Source organism: Lepidochelys kempii, chromosome 19 (genome assembly GCF_965140285.1).
Source record: "Lepidochelys kempii isolate rLepKem1 chromosome 19, rLepKem1.hap1, whole genome shotgun sequence".
Classification (NCBI taxonomy): domain Eukaryota; kingdom Metazoa; phylum Chordata; order Testudines; family Cheloniidae; genus Lepidochelys; species Lepidochelys kempii.
The window spans coordinates 5,061,822-5,085,776 of NC_136398.1; the positions used below are offsets into that span (position 1 = coordinate 5,061,822).

A 23,955-nucleotide genomic window follows, 5' to 3' on the forward strand; every position below is an offset into this window, starting at 1 on the left:
GGATATTCCAGTCCAGCTACAGCTGCCTTCAATACAAAACCAACACCTATTTGCAAATACATTTTTTTGCGAATAGATGGGGAAGTGCACAGAATTTATTCAACACATTGTTATTTAGACCAGCTCTTCCATTGCCCATCTATTCACCTTACTGCTGTTGCTTCCTATAAAAAGCTCTGCAGTAATACGTCTCTACTGATCTGCAGAATCCCTTACTATTCCAATGCTGTGTTCTCACATTGCTCTGTCCCTGCACCTCTGTCCTGACCCACAGCATACCTGCTACAGCAGCACTGGTCTGATCTTTACCAGAGACAGTTAATCACGTTGAACTGTGTGGTGTTTTTATTCAGTGGGTTTATGCCAGGAGTGAATTTGGTCCAGCCTTTTTAAATGCAGAAATTCCTGCATGACTTCAGTCTTCTCAGACTGATTCAGTGATGGATAGTTTGGGGAAATTGGCATGAGAACTCTTAATGGATGCAAGGGGGGGACTTTCAAAGGAACATTTCTCAAAAAGCTCTTCCCCTTTTCCATCCCCCTGCAAAGGACTTTGTAATAGCCCGTGCAAATCTTTTACGCTCCTTGGCTCCCATCAGGGAATGATGTCTCTTGATTGAGCTTATCTCCGCTGATGTCTTACTCGCATCCTTGTTGCAACTGATATATTCCAATTAACATGTACATGCTCTGTCACTATTAATAGAACTAGTTTGCATCACCTCTTGCTGATTTAAATGATGATCTGACCCATGATCCTTGTTCTAAATTAGCAGTAGTAGAAGCAGGCATTAAATTGCAGCAGTAGGAACAGTGGTTCTTGCTGGAATCCTGGGTACCAATTAGGTAATCAATCTAGGGAGAAATAAAATAAATGTGAATTTAGTACTCGTGGATGGCACTGGCTTGACAATGAAAAAGATCGGAGTTCTGTATTTATTCATGGAATAAAGACTGCATGTGTAGTTAGCATAAACTGCACATAACAGTGCCCTAGATGAATATGGCTCTGCATATAACATGCACAATTAAAATATAAGGTCCCAGTCTTGCAGCCTGATCCATGCAGACAGATTTCTGACCCTATCAGAGCCCCATTATTGTCAATGAGATTCACTCTGCCAGACCTATACGCCCACACGACGTCCCCTTGAAGCCCAGAGATCTGATTCTCATTTATCCCAAAGCCTTTCTACATCATTGTAACTGTGCAAAGGGGCCTTAGAGTGGGTGTGAGTATAATTCACCTGCACAGAGCCCAAAAGAGTGTAGCAATGGTGGCTGATCCTACCTCCACTAAAGCTTGTGAGTAAATTTACTCCCACACCTATTCCTATCCACTTCAATGGGAATACATGAATGAGTCATGCTATGTGCTAATGTTTGTAGGATCAGACCCATGGTTTGGAAGGGCTCAAGAATGGAATGAAATTATGCCAGGTGATAATACAAATTGTGACCCTCCCTTTCATCAGTGATTAAGCCCCCTGTTATGTTCCTCCGAACATCTGGTTTTTGTGCAGCTCAAACAGAACAGATGAATTTTGGTTTGTTGGGAGAGCGAATTTCCATCAACTTCATTTGTATGGTAATCCATCAGAATAATAATCCTCTTCACTCATGATACAATTGTATAAAGCTCTGATTTATAACTTCCATTAAAATTAATCACCAAAGCTTTTTGAATAAAGCTGTATCTCTTGGCAAGGGGGGGGGGAGAAAAGGAGGAAGATAGAAAATGGAATGTCCATTATTGCAACAAATGTTAAAAGGGGTGCACTTCAAAAGGGGATTAACCATCTCCCCCACCATAAAATTGCAAGTAAAATGTCTTTAACTCCAGTAAAGAGGTGCGGAGGTGGGGCTGGGGGAGGGGAGTATTGTAAAACAAATTAAACTTGTCTCCGACATCTGTTTGTATGCTCAAGAACAGTCTGTGAATATGCTGATTCGGTGGTATTTGATTGTTTAGCAGCCATCTCGGGGTTGTAAGAGAGTTTATTGTTGTTGCTAACCCTGGCCTAATGAATGGCACTGTACTGACAGGTCCATTTTTCAAAGTCTCATTTAAAAATATGAGTAGAAATATTTGTATGCTTGGATCGGCTTCCTTAGAGACTTCTGGGGGCACAGAATTTGAGCAATTTTTATTTTGTTGGTATGGCGCTTTCGGGGGGGGTTAAGAGGAGCCCCAAACTACTGACTCTGAAGGTCCTAGTCTTAAACTGAGGCTTGAACCTTTGGCTGATTGGCTATAAATCATTAGCATTACAATCATTCTGCTTCTTAACCAGTTCAGGACCTGATTTTATGTTGTGTAAACTGAGCAGAATTGGGCAGGGCCAGTGCTTGAATGAGAGACATTAATGGAAAACCCTGATGGCCGCAGTCAGTGAAGGTGTTGGCTCAGTATTATTAATTGTATTCTCGTAATGCCTAAAGGCTGAAAGCCAGATCTGGGATATCACTGCGCTAGGTGCTGCATATACACCTACTAAGGGGCAGTGTCTGTCTCAAAGACATTACCATCTAAATAGTCATAAGGAGGGAAACAGGCTGTATTAGTATCCCCACTTTATAGTGGGAGTCAGGCACAGAGAGATTAGGCGATATGCCAAAGGTCATCTCAGGAGCCCATGGCAGAGCCAGGAGTTGAACCCCTCTGTCCCTGTACTGCAGGAGTGCCCCTCTTCCACTGCAGGCAGGTCTCACCCCTGAGCAGGGCTGGATTTCTCTCTGGGAAGGGGTTAGTTTTAATGTTAGATCCACTGTGTTACATCATTACTTCTTCCCCTCATGTTTTCTCGGGTTCCTGCCATTTCCATTTCAAAGTGTCTCCTTTGCAGCGGCTACCGGTGAGATTTTCCTCTCCTTCTCGTTGAGTGAGCACCCAGGGCAATTTTCCGCCATTCTGCACCCTCTTAAAAATCCCTTAATGCTTTCAGACATTTGGGTAATAGAGTACAGCATGTTTCACTTGTTCTTTAGAGGACTTATGTCACTCTGGTGTGGAAAGCCTCTTTGACCAGCATCTCTAATCATGGCTGCCTTACATACCTAGCAGCAAAAGCCAGTTCTCTATGTATGGCATATCCTTCTGCCCATTTTATCCAGGGTTCAGAGAGCACTTGGGAGAGGCTTGGAGCAGAAAGGGTGGCACCTGGAGTTGTTGCTCAATGAGGCAAACTCCTGCCTGCTCCAGGGGCTCCACAGTTTTCACTGGCTTATATTCTTTAACAACAGTGGTTGAGAGAAAGAAGGAGGTAGCCGGTGTAATAATTCTGTGGCTCCTTGGTGGCATTCATCTGAAGATCTCAAGGCCCCTTATAAATGGGATTTGCCTACCTGACTGGGGGCTAATTCATTATGAATGCCATTCTCCAGCTAAGAATATTGATGGAGCTAAAGGATAAGGCCCAAATTTGCAATAGCACCCCGTAATTTGAGGTGTTTCAGTTCTGGGGTGTCCAACCGGAGGTGTTTACAGCCTGACTTTCAGTCCCACTGAGCACCCACCTCTCCACAGGAAGTTAGTGTGAGCTGTGGGTGCTGAGCACCCTCTGGAAGTCAGGCCCTTGATTGCCTCAAATTGGGCTTGCTAAACGAGTTGGGCACTTTTTGAAAACCGGGGCCTACGTGACTCCTCCAAGACCACACAGCAGGTCAGTGGCAGAGCTAGAAATAGGACCCAGAAGTCCTGCCTTCCACCTCCTTCCCCTCAGCAGGAGATAACTGTACTGTGGTTCATGTATAGAACCACTGCCTCATTTGATTTTAGCTGCATTTTAATACATCTAATAGTGATTGTCAGAATGCAAAAATAATTGTCCTCCTCCATATTGTTTGCTACACCTGTTTGTTGTCTCCTGCCGTAAATGACACTGTCAGCTCTTTGGGGCACAGGGAAGGGAGGGTGATGGTAAGGAAAGTAAGGGCATGAAGTTACATGAGCCCCGGTTGCATTGATCAGTTGTTCCCGAAGGTACCTAATCTCTTAAATTAATACATAAAATCAGCTATCCCTGATGGATGCACAAACCAACCATCCATCTGTTGACTCTTGTCTGATACTTCGATTGTAAGCTCTTCACGGCAGGGACTGCCTCTTTGTTCTGGGTTTTCCCTATGCCTAGTGCAATGGAGTCCATGACTAGGGGTCCTAGATGCTGCAATCATTGGTCAGCCGGTCCCTTGTCATTAGATCATCAGGTTGTCATGTTGATGGCTCCCTGCTTAATGGTTGATGGTTTGTGAGTCGCTTCTTAAAGCTCCATTAGGAAGTAAGACACTGTTCCCGGTAACTGGAGAGCTTTTTGGGGTTTTCCTTTAACAGCTGGTAGGACAAGATGTTTATAGGAATTCCAAAGTCTTCCCTGGCTATACTCCTCCTCCTCCTCCCCCCCCCCCCACTCCCCGCACTGCTTCCTTACATGTGTCTTTCCATCCGCTCTGTGTTCCAGTTGCTCCTGTGAATTCACTGATGAGTTTTCATTGCTGGTAAATTAGCCCTGAAGCAAATGCTATTGCACTGAGATATGTGAGGTGATTCCAGTGTGATCCATTCTTATTTTGCCTGAGTCTGTCCTTTTTTTTTTTTTTTTTCACTTTGCTCGAGGTTCCTGCTTAGATAGATTTATGATTCAGCACTTTTGACTGCTGTCTGATTCTGTGGACTTCATTTCCTTGCTGAGTACATTGCAGGGTTTGTTTGTTTGTTTTTTGTTTTGGACTGTTTGGGGTGGGGGGTTCTGTTCCATCTTGTTTGTTTATTGTTGCTTTAGATAAATGGGAACACAGCTAATGTTTCCTTGTTTTCTTCAGTAGACTCTTCGCCGAGGTTTTAAGCCTACTATCTGGTCATTTTATTTTCAGAGGTTTCCTCAGCACAGCACATAGAATGGCATGTCTAGAGTTTGTCCAGTTTTAGTCTGATTTCATTGTGTCATGCAGTGTTTTCCCTGGTGATAATGTGGCAATGAAAAACAGGCAATTAAATGACCATACTGGGTCAGACCAAAGGTCCATCCATCCCAGTATCCTGTCTTCCGACAATGGCCAATGCCAGGTGCCCCAGAGGGAATGAACAGAACAAGTGATCATCAAGTGATCCATCCCCTATCACCCATTCCCAGCTTCTGGCAAACAGAGGCTAGGGACATAAACCCTGCCATCCTGGCTAATAGCCATTAATGGACCTATCCTCCATGAACTTATCGCGTTCTTTTTTGAACCCTGTTATAGTCTTGGCCTTCACAACAGCCTCTGGCAAGGAGTTCCACAGGGTGCATTGTCTGAAAAAATACTTCCTTTTGTTTGTTTTAAACCTGCTGCCTATTAATTTCATTTGATGATCCCTAGTTCTTATGTTATGAGAAGTAGTAAATTATTTACTTTCTCCACACCTGTCATGATTTTATAGACCTCTATCGTATCTCCCCTTAGTCGTCTCTTTTCCACGCTGAAAAGTCCCAGTCTGATTAATCTCTCCTCATATGGAAGCCGTTCCATCCCCCTAATCATTTTTGTTGCCCTTTTCTAAACCTTTTCCAAGTCCAATGTATCTTTTTTGAGATGGGGTGACCACATCTGCACACAGTATTCAAGATGTGGGCAAACCATGGATTTATATAGAGGCAATATGATATTTTCTGTCTTCTTAGCTATTCCTTTCTTAATGATTCCCCACATTCTGTTCACTTTTTTGACTGCCGCTGCAAAAACAGCGTCCCATTGATTATCCTCATTCCACCAAGTTTCTGTGATGCCTATTATATCAATATCCTCATTTAATGCGAGGCACTCTAATTCACCCATCTTATAATTTAGACTTCTAACATTGGTATATAAGCACTTTAAAAACTTGTCACTTTTTAGCTGCCTACCATTACATGATGTAATTGAATGGGACATTTTTTCATTTGATGGTTTCTCATCAGATCCAACCTGTATTTTATCATCTTCCATCCTCTCCTCCTTATTAGGACAAAGGGAATCTCCATTTATAGATGCCTGTCGGCTTTCCATTTTAAATGAAGGAATGAAAGGGGCCGAATCCTGATGTATTGTCACTTTGTGCTGACAGCTCCCCTGGTTAACAATAATAATGACAGTATCTTACACTTAGATAGCTCTTCTTATCCTGGAAGGTCCAAAGTTCTTTGCAAACTGTGTGTGTGCAGCAGTCATTTCACATCTTTTTGAAACAGAAGGCAGATGGCCACTGAAAAGTGTGCTTCTATCTGACACAAGTGTTTGGGACAGGAAGTGAAGCGGGATCCCATATCTAATTGTAGCAACATGGGAAAGCGTTGGCTAAGTAGAATGGAATTTGATCAGGGAATCAGGGTCATGAGTTAACCCTTCTGCAAAGTTCCAGAGGAACTTCAAGAGGACAAGTGGACAGAACCTCTGTCTCCCATGGAAAGACGCACCACTTCTGCCACCACACTGGACCATTAATTCAGTCCTGACTCTGAAGTGGAGAGCCATCTACTGACTCACCGACCCCACTTCTTCCCAGGGTCTCTGCTCTGAGTGCTGGCCAGGCATGACCCTGCTTACCTTACAAGGACAGGCGAGATAACAGCCCACAGTGGCAGTGGTGTAGGCAGTAGCATACTGGGAAACCTTTGATACAAGGCAGGTGAAGCAATGAAATATATGGCGCAGAGTAATGTGATCTGCATTCAGAGTATTACAATAAATACAAAACTGAGAACATTGTGTAATTTCACTGGCTGTTGTTCCTCCTTTTTCCTCTCCATTCCTTTCTAACTGTATATTTTGGAGAGCTGGTCATAATTTCTTACTATACAGATATTCTCTTGGAACTTATTCTATCAGCTGATTGCATTTAGCTTTGTAATAACTAAAGTTTTGTAAACGATGGTGTCCAAAGCAAACTTCAGTACAGGGTACATCTAGGACAGAAATCCACCTCATCTGCTATGGCACCTTTTGCCTGAGCGTCCCAGAACTCAGTCTCAAAGGAGCATCGTAACATCTCTGTGAGGAGGTATTCTTGTCTCCATTTTGCAGATGGGGAAACTGAGTCATGGGAGTTATGGGCCTGAAATAAAGCCCACAAAAGTCAGTGGAAAGACTGCCATTTACTTCACTGTAGAACCTAAGGCACTTGCCTCAGGTCACGCAGCAGAGCCAGGAACACAACCCAGATTCCCCGATTCTATGAGCTGGTGCCCTTAACCATAAGACCATCGTTCCTCACCCTCCTGGTTGTCTGCTCGCCCTCCAAGGAAGTCAAGGTGAGGGGGGGCACTGCACACCTTCCAATCCTCTCTCCCTGGGGTGTTCCCTGGCATGCAAAGGGGCCTCTCCTAGTCCTCCTCACCTGGGAGTTGAAGCCTTCAAAGTTGGTTTAGATGGGAGGGAATTTGAATGAGGAGAAATTGGGGGTCACCTCTCAGAGCACTACATGGGGAGCAGAATTATAGGCTGAGAAGTTATAAGAGGAAGCCGGTAAAATGGAGGTTGTTGGCATTAATATAAGGTAAGCTAGGCATGCTGCCTAATAAATAAGCAGGAGAGCCCAGGAGCTGAATTCCTCTGTGTTTTAATCAATATTTCATTGTTTTTCCTGTACAAAATTATTACATTAAAACAAACATAACAAGCATATTAAATAAAAGCCTAAAATGCAGAACCCTCCCGAGTAGTCAATTAATAATATCAAATCACTGACTAACATATATAATGCATTACTATAGTAGTAACCATTATCTTGCATAGGGAACTAAAATATTAAAGCGGCAGCCAGGTGCCACTACCTCAGGAGAAATGAATAAAGCAAAACAAATAAAGGAAGTGAAGCCCTTGAAAATCAATTGATTGAAAATCTCTCAAAAGCTTTAAGTGCAGCTATTGTTCCTTCTCCAAGCCGGTGCATAGAGGGGGCGCTGGAGGAGACGGTACTCCCAGTCAGCTTTAAGAAATGGATTGCTGTAACTATTTTAGTGGGCAGAACAATTATTCTGAGAACATGGACATCTGCAATTCCTCCCTCACACACAGACCGGCTGAGTGAGCTCTTGACTACTGCATTACACTACTGGGGAAAAGGACTTTGCCTAAGAGAAACGCTTGGAAAAAAATATGAGGACATTTGGTCACGCAAGAAACGATTGCCTCCATTTGCAGCTTGGTGTGTATTAGTCCCTGATGCTCACAGGCTGTGTTCTGACTTATTTTTTTTGTATTTAATCACTTTAATAACTGATGCCCTGCATGATCTCTATAGATTCAGGGGTTTTTGGTTTTCGGTTTTCCTCTCCAGGTTTTATAAATAGTGACATTGAATTGTGTTGTTTATAGGCCATTTCCCTCTTGTGCATATATTTAGAGGGGGTTAGGTTTTGTTACGTGTTTGGCATTTGATATAAAAACAATAAAAATAGAGTTAAAGAAAAGGGGAGGAAAAATCAATTGCGCCCCAGGGACCTCGCCCATGTCCATTGCACATACCTGCCCTGACCACATGTGGGGCAATTCCTAAAGTTTTAGTGTTTCACTTGAGTGTGGCAAAGGATTCAAAGATGGAAGTAGCACAATGAAAGGAGAGAAGGAATGAAAGCAGGAAGAGAGGAAGATTAGGGAGAGGTTCATACGTTTGCTCCCCCATGGTTTCCCATTTCCACAATCACCTGTTACTTGGATCAGACCTGTGCTGAAGCCTAATGGGAGCTTCCCAGCTTGCCCATTTCCTTCTGTGCCCTGCTACCCAGTCCAGCCCTGAGCTGCACGTTACAAGAGTTCCCTGGCTTTCGTCTCTCCACTCTGCACTCCACTCACACCTGTGTTGCTCTGCTCAGACCCACCTTGCAGCATCACGCTTCCTGTCCCCTGACTCAATCCAGTGCTTTGCTACCCAACTCAGCCTTGCCCTGCACCTTTACAAGAATTCCCTTCATTTCCTATTTTCCGCAGTGCTCCCAGCTCAGCCCTGCCCTACAATGTTCCAGAAGATCCTTTCCCATCTCCCCTTGTTTTACCCTGCTCCCCATTTCAGATCTGCATTCCAGCATTCAGGATCCACCTCCCCCCTTTATCAAGAGATGCAGGCTTGTGACAAAAAGCTCTTCCACTGGGAAGCAAAAGGACAGCCAAGTTTGACTCAGACAACATAGGGATGATATGTGAATTAGATGCATGCAGGTCAATTATCTTAAAGGGTCCCAGCACATTTCCTCTGGGTTTAGAACAGCTTCCCCGTTTTACTCTGTTTGTCTTTATCTTTAATAAAAAGAGCTCAAGAAAACACTATTGGATGCACCTTGGCTGCCCCTTAACTGCTCCTCCACAATTTCCTTACACTTTTCCGTGTCAGCTTAACTTTAGTCTGTCTTAAGGTTTTACCCTCCCGCCTGTCACCGTAGTATCTGAGCACCTTGCACGTATAATCAATGGCAGTAGTGAAGTCCCTAGTGGAGACGTTCCCACTGACTTCAGTGGGTTTTGAATCAGGCCCTTCCTCTCTCTGGAGAAGAGTTTTAGGATCGGTTAGAGATTTTGGATGCCCAGCTAGACATACCATGAAGGGGCCTGATTTTCATAAAGCGCTGAGCACCTTCTCCCATGGAGTCACTTTTCATCTGTAGCTCTCAAAGTGTTTCACAAAGGAGGTTATCTCTGTTTTACAGATGGAGAAGCTCAGAAATAGAGAGGGGAAGAGACTTGCCCTAGGTCAACCATCAGGCCAGGGGCAGAGCCTGGAACAGAGCTCAGGTCACCCGAGTTCCCATCAGCTTCCCTGTCCATTCAGACGTGCTGTCTCTTATTGGCATCAAGCCCATTTTTAGCTGCATCCACAAAGGACACAGATTGTGCTGTAGTCAGGCCAGATCACCCTGGAATGACCATACCAGTACTTTTGCCCTCATGTAGGATGCCATTTTGTTCTCAAATGGTGTCCTCCACTCAGCGTGGGGTGTGCGAGGACACACAGAATGGAGGACTCCATTGGGTAGAGCAAAATGGCATCCTCTACTTAGCTTGCATGTGAGGTAACATTGACGGGGGTGTTCTAGTTGTTGCCCATTCTGGACTACACCGCTGGATGCCTACCCCCGTATTTAGTTTGCAAAGGGTTCTCATGAGCGTTTGTTCGTTTTCCTCCACGCAGTCTCCATTTCATGGTTTTCCACACGGAGGAATTCCACGATGTCCTGAGGATATGGGATGGGCCGGTGGAGAATGGGATTGTCTTAAAGGAGATAAGCGGCTCCAGCTTGCCCAGCGACGTCCACAGCACCTTTAACTCCATCGTCCTTCAGTTCAACACCGACTTCTTCACCAGCAAGCAGGGCTTCGCGATTCAGTTTTCAGGTAGGCACCACGAAGACTCTGTTTCCTCAGGGTTGTACGGGGCTGGTGATGAACAGACACGCACGCCGCTCAGCATTCATTGGGCTGGCCACTCCATTAAGCGTCGCTGCTGTGTGATTACCGTGACGTAATGTAACTAGGAAGAGCGCTGCATTCAACTGCGCCGTATCCAGATTCACTGTGGTGAGCTTGTAAATGGCACAGCTGATCATGGGAAATACGTTAGGAGGAATTGTGGGTATTTGTCCCCACATTCCCACAGTTCCTTGTGAGGTATCCCACGGTGCCGCAATGCACAGTGAAAATTTCCCGCAAGGTGATGCACCTGCAGGCTGCATGGAGGGCACTGGGATGCCTACCCACAGTGCACCATGCTTTTGCCAGTGCTACCTGAGGCTGCGTGGACACAACGCTGTGGCACAAGGAGCCAAATGTGAGTGCACTCCACTGGAAATCGTTCGGTTGATGGAACTTTACCAGTGCAACTTCAGTGTGTAGACAAGGCCTGAGAAGTTGTGTCCAGTCTGGTGGCCCTATTTGTAATGTTACGTGCAGTGAGGGGTGGAGACTAGTGCGAGACCTATGCATTGTATTTTGAAAACATAACTGGTGCAAGGTATGTCACACCAGTGCAAACCCATTTTGCACCAGTTTAGTGTATCTGCACTGAGGGGATTTGCAATTAAACCAGTGCAAATTTCCCTAGGCTAGACAAGCCCAAAGAGGATTTTGCTTTGCCCAGAAAATATTAATGGACTGATTTTGAGAGGCACTATGCCCCCAAACAATGGGAACCGCATGCTTACCGCATGTCTGAAAATCAAGCCATAAACATGGTGTCTCGTGCGCACCTTACGTGCTGCACCAAATCTGCAGATGGGAAGCCAGGCCAAGTTTTGAAAATGACTAATGATTTTCGCTTCCTCCATTTTTTTGGTGTCCAATCTGAGACACCTTAGAGGGTCCTGATTTTCTGAGTGTGGGTGCTCAGCAGTTTCTGAGAATCAGGCCCCTTTATGATGACCTAGGTTGCCCCCCCCCCCCAAAATTGAAGCAACCCAAATCAGTAGTCAGCCTTGAAAATCTTGGCCTTAGTCTGTTTATAGCCCAGAGTTGTTGTTTTGTACAGCGTCACTGTATGTAACGTACATGGCCTGACCCTGTGTTCACTGAACAGGCCCTGAGCCTGCAAACCCTGATGCACGTTGATTTCAATAGGGCTACTCAGGGTAGTAACATTAAACCTGCACAGACCTGTCAAAGAGTGAGGGCCATAGTCTGCAGCTGCAGCAGCAAGGCAGGGATGTATCAGTTTTACTGCAGTAGCCAGGCAGCAGTGTTCCTGGATAGCTGAGCGGTGGCTTCCTCGGTAGCTAGGCAGCAGCTCTTGTCTCTGCTTCCAAGTTGTTTTGCTAGCTGAGGGTATGATTCTGCTCTTGGTGCCCGAGTGTGGGCTGGATAGGGGCGTGCATTGCGGGGGGAGCCCTGCAGGCGAATCCTACCTGAGTCAGAACTCCTCCTGGGAAGCACAGGTCAGAGAGGTGGCCCAGGGCCCTTGGAGACAATGCTGCATCTTCTGCTCTATGCCTGGCTTGCTGCATGGGCTGGAGTGGAGCAGGCCGATTTTCCTGGCTCACCCTAACTGCTGTGGGGTGCTGGAAGAGAGCAGGGACTATGCTCCCCAGCAGTATTTTGGCCAGCTTCTGCACCAGGGTAACAAAGTGAGTTACTCCCTCCAGCTCCTTATGCTGGAGCTTGCCATAACCTGGCTCTGTGCAATTAGCAGAAAATAAGCTCCAAGCAGCTGTCTGATGTAGCGCTGCAACCTTATTTACTACTTCGTCTAACAGCCTTTGTTCATAGGGCGTGATCATGTAGCCAGAGACCTGAGCTCAGACATACAGGCTGGGATCTGGTATAATTTAAATATATATTTATATAACCTCCCCTCCCCCGTCCCCAACTCCAACACTAAAATGCATGAGGCTAAATAGTTTTATTGCCATGGGGACATGACGGTGCAGATCCTCAGCTGGTGTAAATCAGCAAGGACGTCAATGGAGCTATGTTGATTTACAAGGACTGAGGACCTGGCCCATTGTATTTTTTTTCTGTTGCCTGGTAAGGACAGCTGCAAGCATGCTAGGTGAGCACGTCCAGTTCTAAAAGTTCAGGCTTGATGCTTCCCAGGGCTCGAGGCTAAATTCCGCTTCCGCACAGTGACAGTGAAAGCTGCGAGCATATCAGCTTATTTTATAGCATATGTTTGAGGCAAGGTTGTATAAAAATGCCGTGTAAGATTAGTGGATGCCTGGGTGTATTAAGTAAACATGTATGTGCAATGCATGATTATACATCAGACTTGCACTCTGTGTTGCACACTTGAACTTACCGTTCCCCGGAGCCTTTCCCAGCTGGAGGAACAGATGCTCACTGCAAAATAAGAGTGTGAGTGTGTGAGAGAGAAAGAACTTTAAGGGGAAACAGAGAAAAGAAAGAGGGAGAAAACTCATTGCTTGGCATAGTGTATTTAAAGAGGATAGTGCAGTCATCACTCATCATCTGCATTATGCATCTTGGTTCTTCTCCCCTCCCATCACCCAGTTACTGCAGTTGAGTCAACAACACAAGATGAAGGATGATCTTGGGGTTCAGACACTGGTCTGGGACTTGGGAGGTGGAGGTTTATTTTGTGGCTTTGCCACTGATTTCTTCTGTGACCTTCAGGAAGTCATTTAGTCGCTCTGTGCCTCCGTTTCCCCATCTGTAAAACCAGGGCAGCACTACTTTCTTCCCACTTACAGATAGTGTTGGGATAAAGGTATTAGTGTGCATGGAGAACAAGGAAAATGTGGCAGTGGGTACCATATTGAATCCTAGCAGAACAGATGTTCACCTCCCGCTCTGTTTTATGGAATCTGCACTTACGCTGAATGCAGCAAGAAAATTAACATTTGCAGCTAGCAGAGTTCCCTGCCGCAGGCGTATCATTAGGTCAAATAACAAGGCTGCCTTATTATAAAAGTCTGGATAATTTTCTGTCCAATATTTGCAGTGATGTAGGTTAAGAGTTCACAGATGTCAGCGCTTGAGAGATGAACAGATTGCCACAAGGATAAAGCAAGGAGGGTTTAAAGTCACAGTATAAACTGTGTACACTAGATCTAGCCAAAAATGATGGGAGAGGGACATGGTAGAAATAAATCCCAATTTTTCCCAAAAAAATTCAAAATTCCAAAATTGTGAAATTTGAAAAATGTTAATTAGCTGTATAATTTCCTGAAACACTGGGAAATAATTTCCTAAATAGTAGAGCTGCTTGGAAAAATATTTTTTGCAGAAATTTTTTAAAAAGTTTGTTTTATCAAAATTCTACACAAAAATTGTTCCTATATTTATAGATTTGTTTGTTTTTTGATACTCCCAGTTTCCACTGCCACCTCCTGCAACGACCCAGGGATTCCCCAGAATGGGAGCCGGAGCGCAGACAGCAAAGAAGCAGGTGACTCCATCGTCTTCCAGTGCGATCCAGGGTACACCCTGCAAGGGGAGACCAAAATCAGCTGCGTGCAGATTGAAAACAGGTTTTTCTGGCAACCCGACCCTCCCTCCTGCATAGGTATGATCCATGCAACATTTCTCTGATTGTACAGTGAGGGGTCTAGATTCCCCTTGCTAGGGTGTGTTGGAACATTTTGCATATTGAAAGGGGTAGAAATCCCAACTGGTTTGGTGAATAAGTACAACAGGGTGCATAGGTTTCACACAGCCAGTGGCAAGGAAGGGGTTAGAATCCATATCAGAACATGAGGACATCATCAGGGCTCTGTCCTGCCATGTGGGTGAGGAGGTAAAAGTGGAGAAACCTATCACCTAGCTACACTGTGCAATCGGTTTTGCCAAAGGGGTCTGGCATGCAGTCTGGCATACAGAGCCCAGCATGCTCATGATCCCTGAGCACAGAGAGGAAGGAGAGTGAGATCTTAGCTAGGAGGCAGGGGATTGTCTGGGCAAGCCAATTATTTTTGGTTGGGGAAGGACCTTGGCTGGGTGACTTTTGTGCAAGGAGGTAACTTATTCTGAATCACAAGAGAAAACTATCTGACATTGTCCATGGGTTCATAAAGTCATAAAAGAAGCTCATGTTTTTTTTCAATACGGCCAGGACATATAACAATTGTCATGCTATGCACATAAAAGCAATAAATGTTAAATTAGCTGGCTAATTAAATGTTAGCCAGATATTAGTCATCCTGTAACCTTTATTCATGTTTATGCAATGTTACCCCAAGCAACTTAAATTAATTAACTCCATTTCTTAAAACAGATTTAAAGCCAGCTGGGAAACTTTTATAACATGCCCAGAATTTGTTTGCTGCAGGACATCTTGATTTTTGAAAGACTCTGTTAATAATCTCACATGGCATCATTTCTCTCTGATGCTGACAGACCTTCTAGTTGTCGTGGAGCTGTAACTAAAATCACAGTGTTGTGTATCTAGGTATCTAGCTAGTCCCCATTGAGTTCTCATTCACATTGAAAGCTGAGATCTTAGCTCTTCTTTCCAGGAAGTGGAACTGAGGTTAGATGATCTGGGCTAAGGGAATTCTCACAGGGAATTCTCTTCAGTGAAGGTCAAGAAAGAGCCATATTAGTGGGTTGCTTTTGGAAAGAGCCCTGTTGATCCTTTTTTAGAAGATCTCCCAATAAGCTGTGGGGGGGAAAGAGCAGCAGCAAGGCTCTCTTTCAGTGACAAAGGGCTTTTGGAATTTTGGGTAGTAAGATGCTGTAAACGATTCTACAATAGCCTTACACTATGTTGCCTAATTCGAGCTGGTTGAAAAGTGTTCGGAGTTTTTTTTCCCCCAATGGAACATTTCCAGGTTTTGGTGAAAAATCAAATACTTTGATTCTGAAATACCTTTGCGGTGCTTCCGGGGAACCATGGGTCAGGTGTCTCATGCTTCCATTCTTCTCTCTAAACTGGGCTCCCTGGTTGGACGACATCTCTCATGACGCATCATGGTCTCCCCTTTTGGGCAGAGGAGGCAGAGCGTCTTGGGAGATGAAGTTCAGCTCGTAGAGGAGAACGGGAGTAGGTAGCAACTAAACTACAGCTCCCTGGAGATGCTGCAGCAGCATCTCGTATCTATATAAATGTGTGTTTTGGGGTGTTCAGCTTTTTGACAAAAGTATCAAAAATCTCCCCTGGAAAGACAACACTTTCTGAGAAAAATGTTGTTTTCGTGAAAACCCAATTTTCTGTCATAAAACACGCTGAATTGGAAATTTTTTCAACCTAATGCGTAGCCTCCCTGGCAATGCAAACTAATTGTTAGTCCCTGACATCACGTGTTTTCACTTCTTGAGCAGGAGCCTTGATTTTGACTGGGAGCTGCCTAGATACGTGGAACAGGAAGGCTCAAGGCATCTTTTCTCTCTGATGATCCATTTGTATCTCTTATGAAAATTGTAATCGGCTTGGACTGTCTCTTGCTATGTGTATGTCCAGTGCCCAGTATAACAGGGCCCCAGTCTCGGTTAGGGCCCCTCAGGGCTACTGTATCACAAATAGTATCTTATCTGTCTGGCAGTCTAGCTGTCTGTCTTTCCATCTTTCTCTCTCCATATGGCTGTCTGTTGCCATCTACCCATCCATATTTCCATCCATCTCTTTGTCTCTCTACCCAAATCTCCATCCATCCATTTCTAAATCTACCCTCCCCATGACTTCCAGGTGCACCTAGTCCACAGCTCAACCCAGAAGTCTAATTCCCACCACTGTCTGTTGTTTTCCCCATGTGGCAGACCATGTATCACTATTCCCCCACCCCTCACTTTCTTGTTTCAGCTCCCTGTGGAGGGATCCTGACGGGGCCGGCCGGGGTCATCTTGTCACCGCAGTACCCGGAGCCCTATCCCCCGGGGAAGGAGTGCGACTGGAAGTTAACGGTCTCTCCCGATTATGTCATTGCCCTAGTATTTAATATGTATGTACCCGTGAGCAGCTCAGCTGTTCCCTTTCACTTCTGCTGGGACCTGTGGGGAGAGGGGAGGAGCTCAGAGGTGGGGCAAGGCCTGAGGTAATGGGCTTGTCATTTGCATCAACTGCTCTCTAAAGAGGCTGTCCTAGGGCTCCATGGATCAGTTTCCTAGAGAGCCCCTAACCAGACATGCCAAACCTGCGAAAAAAACACAGAAATTGGGCTTGTTTTTGGCTTAATTGGCTTGTCAGTTGCTTGTTGGCTAGTTTTTGGCTTGTTGCTTGTTTGGCTTGTAGTGTGTTGCTTGTTGTAGCTTGTTGCTTCTGTTTTTTTATGGGCTCCCGGCAAGCAGGGGCAAGGGGCAAGCAGGGACACGGGGGGGGGGGGAGAGAGTCAGGGGTGCACAACAGGCCCATCACAGTCCCAGACTGCACACCGGGGGGATCTAGTCACATAGAGTATTGGGGTTCTTAGGGATTGGCTTGTTTTGGCCTTGTTTTGAAATGAGATTAGCTTGATTTTGGCTTATTGTGAAAGTCGGGGTGCTTATTTACTGCGTGAAAGTTGGCAACTGTGCCCCTAACCCGTGTCCAGAAAAAGGGCTCTCCAAAGCAAAGAAAACCACTTATATCTGCCAGCCCCTTCTCCCTCCAGTCTCACCGAGGATGGTGTCTGGTTTCTGTAGTGCTGGCTGATTTACTCTCATATTTAGCCTCAATCCGCCCCTGTTGGGAAGAGGCTAGGTATATTCCGACCGCAGTCCTGCTTTATTTGTGCATGTATTTAAAGAGCGTAAACCCCGGAGCTATTGCAGAGCGAGTGTCTGCCATGCCCCCTGTGAGCCCCCTGGCCCTTCCAGCTCTTGTTAATTCATTAGTGGGTGTTTTCAAAGGACTGGATCCAAAGTGTGGCTGGATCAACAGGTTAATCCTTTGGGCCACGCTGCCTGTGGCCCATATGTAAAATCTGCACAGAAGCTTATGGACTCCTCTACCCTCCAGTGCATGGAGAACTCAGTGAGAGCTCCCTCTTCCTGCTCACGCCCACGCCTGTGTCAGCAGAGGAGGTCGAGCAGCCTGCCCCAAAGGCCAGGAAACGGGAGCTTGGTCAGAGTCACAGGAGACACTCAGGCTCCACTGGAAATGCCCTGACCCTGTCTCCCAAGAGCCCAAATCAGGGGACAATCAGCCAGGGTATCTCAACCGATCTCCACTGTGTAGATGCCACCTAAGGAGAGGGGCCTGTTGGGCCATACTGCCCTGTATCGCCTGAGGAGATTGACCATGGTAATTCCTGGACAGCATCTAGTGAAAGACAGAATCAGACTCAGGCTACACCTGGCACAAAGCTTAGGCTGGATCTGGAGCAAGACTGGAGTTAAAGCATTGCGGTGCTCAGCCCTCTGCTCTGCCTACAGTAACCCTGAGGTGAAAGGGGCTTGAAAGGGGCATCTTCCCAGGCCTGGGTGGCAGACTCAGGAGCAAGGCCTTGTCCTTCCAAGCAACAGCTGCTTGTGTTGCTGGAATCTTTGTCTAATGCTTATGCCCTCTCCACCTTTAAACCTTCCCCAGTACATCAAGGGAAAGAGCCATCCTCTTGTGCTCCTCACCTTTAATTTGCACTTTTCGGTAACCGCGGTAATGGGCACCTCGAGAGACTCTCTGCATGGAAGAGCAGAGAATGGCGGCATTAGTAGATGTTGGTTTGTGCAAGATTTTTTTTTCCCCACCCGCCACCAGAGCAGCCTTTTGGTTAAGGCTGGACAGAGGCTCTGGAGAGCTAGATTCAATTCCTACCACTGCTATGGGCTCTCTGGGAGACTTCAGGCATGTCGGTTAGTCTCTCGGGACCTCAGTTCCTAATCTGTAAAATGGGGATAACAATCCTCCATTTCCTCCACCTGTCTGTCTTGCCCACTTAAATTGGAATTTTTGGTGGCGAGGCTGTTTCCTTACTGTGTATCTGTACAGCACCTAGCACATTGGGGCCCGATGTTCTGTTAGGCCTCCCAGCGCTCCCACAATACACGTAATAGTTCAAGCTGTGCTTGTTTTATTTCTTTCCCAGCTTTAATTTGGAGCCTGGGTACGATTTCCTCCACATCTATGACGGCCCCAGCTCACTCAGCCCCCTGATCGGGAGCTTCTACGGCTCCCAGCTGCCCGACCGGATAGAGAGCAGCAGCAACAATCTCTTCCTGGCTTTCCGAAGCGACGCTTCCGTGAGCAATGCAGGCTTCGTGATCGATTATACAGGTAACCCCCCGGCCATAGCATGTACCGTACTGTGCCGTTCTTCAGCCCAGCCCGACCCAGTGGAGTATGGGGGGGAATGGGTTTCGATGAGCATTGTCTTATATAATACTCTAGGAACAGCTGGCTCTGCCACTGATGCTCCTGTCCTCTGATAAGTCATTTAACTTCTCTGTGCTTCAGTTTCCCCAGCACTCTGAGATTTAAATGTAAAGCTCTATGTTAGATTCCCAGAGTGAAATCCTAGCCCCATTGAAATCAGTGGCAAAACTCCTACTGACTTCTATGGGGCCAGGATTTCACTGTCAGTGCTTCCAGTTTCTCATCACCATTACACAGACCCTCGTGTTTGACATAGGAGCATGGGGGCATTTCAGGTCCCTGATTGGAGAAGAACGGGGCAAACAGTTGTGTGGACTGGTCTGAACCCAGTCCGTTTCAACAGAGCCTGTATTTTGCAAACAGAAACAACCCCCTTTGCGTGGACTAAGCTTCGGGTTCTCTTCTGAGGTCATTTTTTATTAGTATTATTTGTGTGGCAGTAGACCCAAGAAGGCCCAGCCTCATTGCGCTTGATGCTGAACACACACCAAACTGAAAAATAGCCCTTGCCCCCAAGATCTTATTTCCCCAGCCCTGCCCTTCGAAACATTCACAAAAAAGCTGCCAGTGAGCTGGGCTTGATGCTGCTCCCTTTGCCCCTTATCTTTGCTCATTTACTCAGCTTAAATTAACGCAGTGTTGTTGTTTTTCCTCCAAACATTGTATTTTACCCAGCACTGAACAATTTGGACATTTGCTTGCCAGGCTTTCCTTTGCTGAAATGTTGCCAGTTGAATTATTTGTCCATGCTGAATTGCATGGGCCTTACACAGACCTTGCCTGGTGCACAGGCTGTGTGGCTGCAGTTCAAGGAGAAGACGCGGTTATGTCAGTGGGACATGGATAAGGCAATGAGGGAAATGTCCTTACATTGCAGGCGGCTGGGTATGCCTCAAGGATTCTCTTTGTTGTTTGACATCTGTTCTCTGTGATGTGATATTCCCCACAGCTGGGGCTGGCTGTGTTAGCGTCTGGTTTGTGCTCTTTTCTGCCAAGTGCAGGAGAGCCAGGCTTGCTTTCCATGCACCAGCAGGGACTTGGAAGGTTGAGATGGCAGCATAGTCAGCCTCTAGGAAGTGGAGGGAATGCTTTGTGAGACTCGGCACCCGCACTTCATGAAGATCAAAGCTCAAAAAAGATCTCCTCTCCCTAAACTGGAAATGTAGGTCCTGATGCTAAGTGACTCCCTCCCTGTGCTCACAGCAGGAATGCAGGAGATGGGTTTCGGATGGTTTTGAGCCACCTTTGCACTCTTCGTACTCTGCCATGCAGGCACCTGTCCACCGTCCAGTATAAGCTAGGGCACCCTCAGGGGTGCTTTAACTTATCCTTTGCTCCCTGTGTGGCCTGGGAAGCACAGAACTAATCAGGTTTTGGCCACACCTCCAATCCACCCCCCCTGCACTGGGGGCTGGGAGAAGAGACCATGTAGAGTTTGTCTATACTGCAGTTGAAGACCCACGGCACAGCCACGGCTGGCCCAGGTTAGTTGACTCGGGCTCGCGGGGCATGGGCTATAGGGCTATAAAATTGCAGTGTTGATGTTCAGGCTGGGGCTGGGGCTGGAGCTGGAGCCTGAGCCCCACGAACTGAGTCGACTAACCCAGGCTCTGAGACTCCGTGCTGGAGGTTTTTTTACTGCCAAGTAGACGTACCCGTAGAGTCCTTATACTGCTCTGGAGGCCCATTGTACAGGGGGGATTCTCAAGGCTAAGGTACGGGTGTCTAGCCTCACCTTACAGCCCCTGCATGCTGCCAGAGCAGCACGTGGGTCTTTTGGGAGAGCAGAAGGAAATAGTCTGGCTTGCTTTTCACCATTCATTTTTCCCAGTGAAACTAGTAGCGCCCAGATACCCAAGCCGGGTTAGCGTTCTAGAAATGGGGCTAGCAGAACTAGACTGGTGAGTTTCACATTCTGTTCCTAGTCAGTTTCACACTCTGGTTCTCACCCCCTCAGCTCAGAATTTGAAAAAGGGCTCAGCACCCACAATTGGGAGCAGATTTTCAAGAGTTCCGCAAGTGTTGGGTGCTGAGTTTTCTGGGACAATCCGCTGAGACGTCCCTCCAGGGGAGTTTCTGGGAGCTGAGCTCAGGACAATCTGACCCTTATTTAGGCCCGTTTGAAAAGCTGGACCAGAAGATTTGAATCCTGCCCGGTATCCAAGCACTTCTGTTAGTTCTTAAGTGGCTTCACCTGGCATTTGCAGGATGGAGCCTTAAGACAGTGGGGTGGCATTTGCATTCCCAGAGCTGCAGGGGAATGTCTGTAACAGGAAGAGATTTTCTTCCGAGAGTTTTAGTTAAGTAGATGTTAACACCAACAATGTGCAGCCAGAGGGCCAGCTCCGCTGCTGGGGTAAATCAGTGTAGCACCGTTGAGGTTAATGGAGATGTGCCAATTTCTTGCCGCTGAGCATCTAGCCCAGCCCTTCCGTCTCAGTTAATGAGGATCCACCTCCTTGGCCTCTGATGCCGTACATCTACCAGTTCTCTGATCTTCCTGTAACCCACACACCTTCTGGGTGCGGGACACTCTCCCGTCCAGCGGAACCGAGACCACTTAGAGGGATTCAAATGTTTGCTCTACAGCCTTAGCGAACAGCCAGTTAGCTTTTAGCTCATGCGCTAAGCTCCAGAGGCCCCGGGTTCGATCCTGCCCGCTACCGACCAGGGTTGTTGACGTTACATTCCCTCATGTTTTCTAGGGCAGACCAGACCCCAAATTGTAATGTAAAAAACCAGCAGATTCCTTGGCAGGAGGGGTGGCTGTTTGGGGTAGCTTTTAGCTATCATAAGGAAGCAAGAAACCAGCATTGTAACCCAATTCCCCCCCCCGCCCCGACCCTCCCGGGCAGCTCACCTTTTAAAGAACGAAAGGACTTAGGCCCCAAAGTGTATTTATAAAGGGAACCGGTTGCCAAGCCAGGTGTCCTTTCTTATTAAAGCAGTGGCTTTACGGCCTTTAAAGTATTTTATTTGTTTCTCCAGGAAATCAAGGGTAAAACACACCTTCTGGAGGATTCAGCTCTAAAGGCGAGGGGTGTAAGAACTGATTAAAGTCTTAAGCTGGTCTTTTTAGCTATTCTTTGCTTTCAAGCCAGGCTGGGAAGTGGCAAAGCCAGCACAGTTATTCAGGGAGACTTGAAATTAAAGCACACCCCAACAGGCTGTTGTTCTTAGCATTGTTGGAGTGTGCAGGGTGAGGGCAGGGCTGAGGGTGGAATGAGAGAAATCATTTGGCAGGGTTTAGTAAGGGATCAAGCTTGAGAAACTGGGTGTGATTAGAGGCAGCGTGGATTTATTTGGGGGAAGCTAGCTGCTGCTGAATAAAAAGAAATGTCTAAATGCTGTGTGGTGTTGGGACTGTCTGAGGGTATATCTACACTGCAAAATCTACACAAACAAACAAACAAAAAACAACCCAGCAGCCAATCTCATGCATGGGCATTAAAAAACCTGGCTGGCCTCGGTCAGCTGGCTCAGGCTTACGGGGCTCAGGCTCCAGGGCTGAAAAATTGCTAGGTAAACATTCAGGCTCAGGATGGAGCCTGAGCTCAGACACCTTGCAAGGGTGGAAGGCCCCAGAGCTTGGAGTCCAGTCTGAGCCCAGATGTCCATGCAGCGATTTTAAGCCCTGCAGCCTAAGCCCGTGAGCCCGAGTCAGCTGACCCCGGCCACCAACAGGGTTTTTATCCTTGTGTAGACATACTCTGAGACTCGTTGCTGTGTAGTTGGTTTTTTTTGCAGGGGGAGGGGGGCGTTTCAGTGTAGACATACCCATAGCAGCATGAGACATTAGACTAACACATGTCCAGAGCTAAAGAAAGTTTTCCAAGTTTCCTTTTTAGGCCGCCTTCACAAGGACTTGGATTTTCTCTCTCTCTCACACACACCCTCTTTTACATACATACAAATGTGATTCGCTGTAGGATGTGATGAGAATTTGACTCTCAGAAGATTAGCTAGTATCTTAATTGGATTCAATTTGGGGAGGTAAAATAAAAAGGCATCCAGGAAAGTACATTGAACAAACCATCTTCCTGTTCTCTCGTCACTTAAGTTCTTTGGAGCCAGACCATCTATCCATCATGAGGTTTTGTACTGGTGCCCACCAGTGAAGCGTCTGTTCTGCTTTAGCCTTCAGGTATTCTGGGTTTTCTCTGTCAGACCTCTTCTAGTCATGCCCACAGCCAAACAGTCTGATTGAAACCGAGCAAAGAGCCACATGGGCCAATAGGTGTTGTGTTGTGGGCTTAATGCATTCTTCTCGTGGTGGGGCCATTTGAGTGGTATGGTGATCGGGATCTCATGTGGATCTGAGGAAAAATGCAGTAACATTCCAGGAAGGCTTTTCTAGTGGTTATTTCAGGATCATCAGAAACAAGAAACTCTGTGAATCTAGTGTTGTCCATCTGAGACTTCCAGCTCAGATTTATAATTCCAAGAGGTTGGCAAAGTTTGGTTAAACTTCATAGAAGTAACTGAACTGCCATCAAAATTCTTCTTCTTCTTCTTTGACTTTGCCGCGTCCCATTAGTCGGGGTCAGTGGTTCTTGTTCTTCATCTCCAAGTATTCCTATCAACTTCCTCTTTTAAGCTGATGCTGACTTTCTTCATGTCCTCCTCTGGTGTCTAGAACCACCTCTTTCTAGGTTTTCCTCATGGTCTTTGTCCCATGACTCCCCAGTCTTGGCTCTGGCCATCACCCATCTCATCAGCTCACATGACCAAGCCAGCTCAGTTGATACTCCCTCAACTTTTCCATGATGGGGGCTATTTGCATCCTGACTCATGCCATGGCACTGCACAGCCTATCAGTTCTTGTCTTACCCAGCATCCACCTGAGCGTTCTCATTTCAGTGTTGTGTCATAGCTGTTCTTCTTTCTTCCTTGTTGGCCAGCATTCTGACCCATACATCGTGGCCACCCTAATCATGGTCTTATATACTTTGCTCTTTAGTTTACTTGGCATCTCGTTATCTCAGAGAGTTCCCATCAACCCTTACATTTTCACCAAATGCTCTTCATGCGACTCCTAACATCTGCATCCGCAGTCCCATCATAGCTCAACACTGAGACCAAAGTATCTGAAATGTTGCACAGATGTTAGCTCTGTACCATCTTGTTTTTCTGGTTTCACCATGCCCCGTTCAACAAAGCACCATCTGTATCCTGTCTTTTGTCAGCTGATTTGTAAACCATTTTCTTCTCATGCAGCCCTCCATTGTTCTAAGTCCCTTTCCAGTTTGTATTTATCTTTGCGGTTCAACGTAATG

At 46.4% G+C, this 23,955-nt stretch overlaps 1 protein-coding gene across 7 annotated transcripts in view; it reads left to right on the top strand.

The window, feature by feature from the left end:
- CSMD2 (CUB and Sushi multiple domains 2) overlaps window positions 1–23,955 on the top strand; it is a 541,235-nt gene that overhangs the window by 381,882 nt on the left and 135,398 nt on the right. For all 7 annotated transcript variants that reach the window (XM_073317325.2, XM_073317326.2, XM_073317333.2 and 4 more), the window contains 4 exons: window positions 10,139–10,341; window positions 13,769–13,960; window positions 16,193–16,331; window positions 18,393–18,580. In XM_073317325.2, the coding sequence (XP_073173426.2) occupies window positions 10,139–10,341; window positions 13,769–13,960; window positions 16,193–16,331; window positions 18,393–18,580 (722 nt within the window). The remainder of the gene's footprint in view (window positions 1–10,138; window positions 10,342–13,768; window positions 13,961–16,192; window positions 16,332–18,392; window positions 18,581–23,955) is intronic.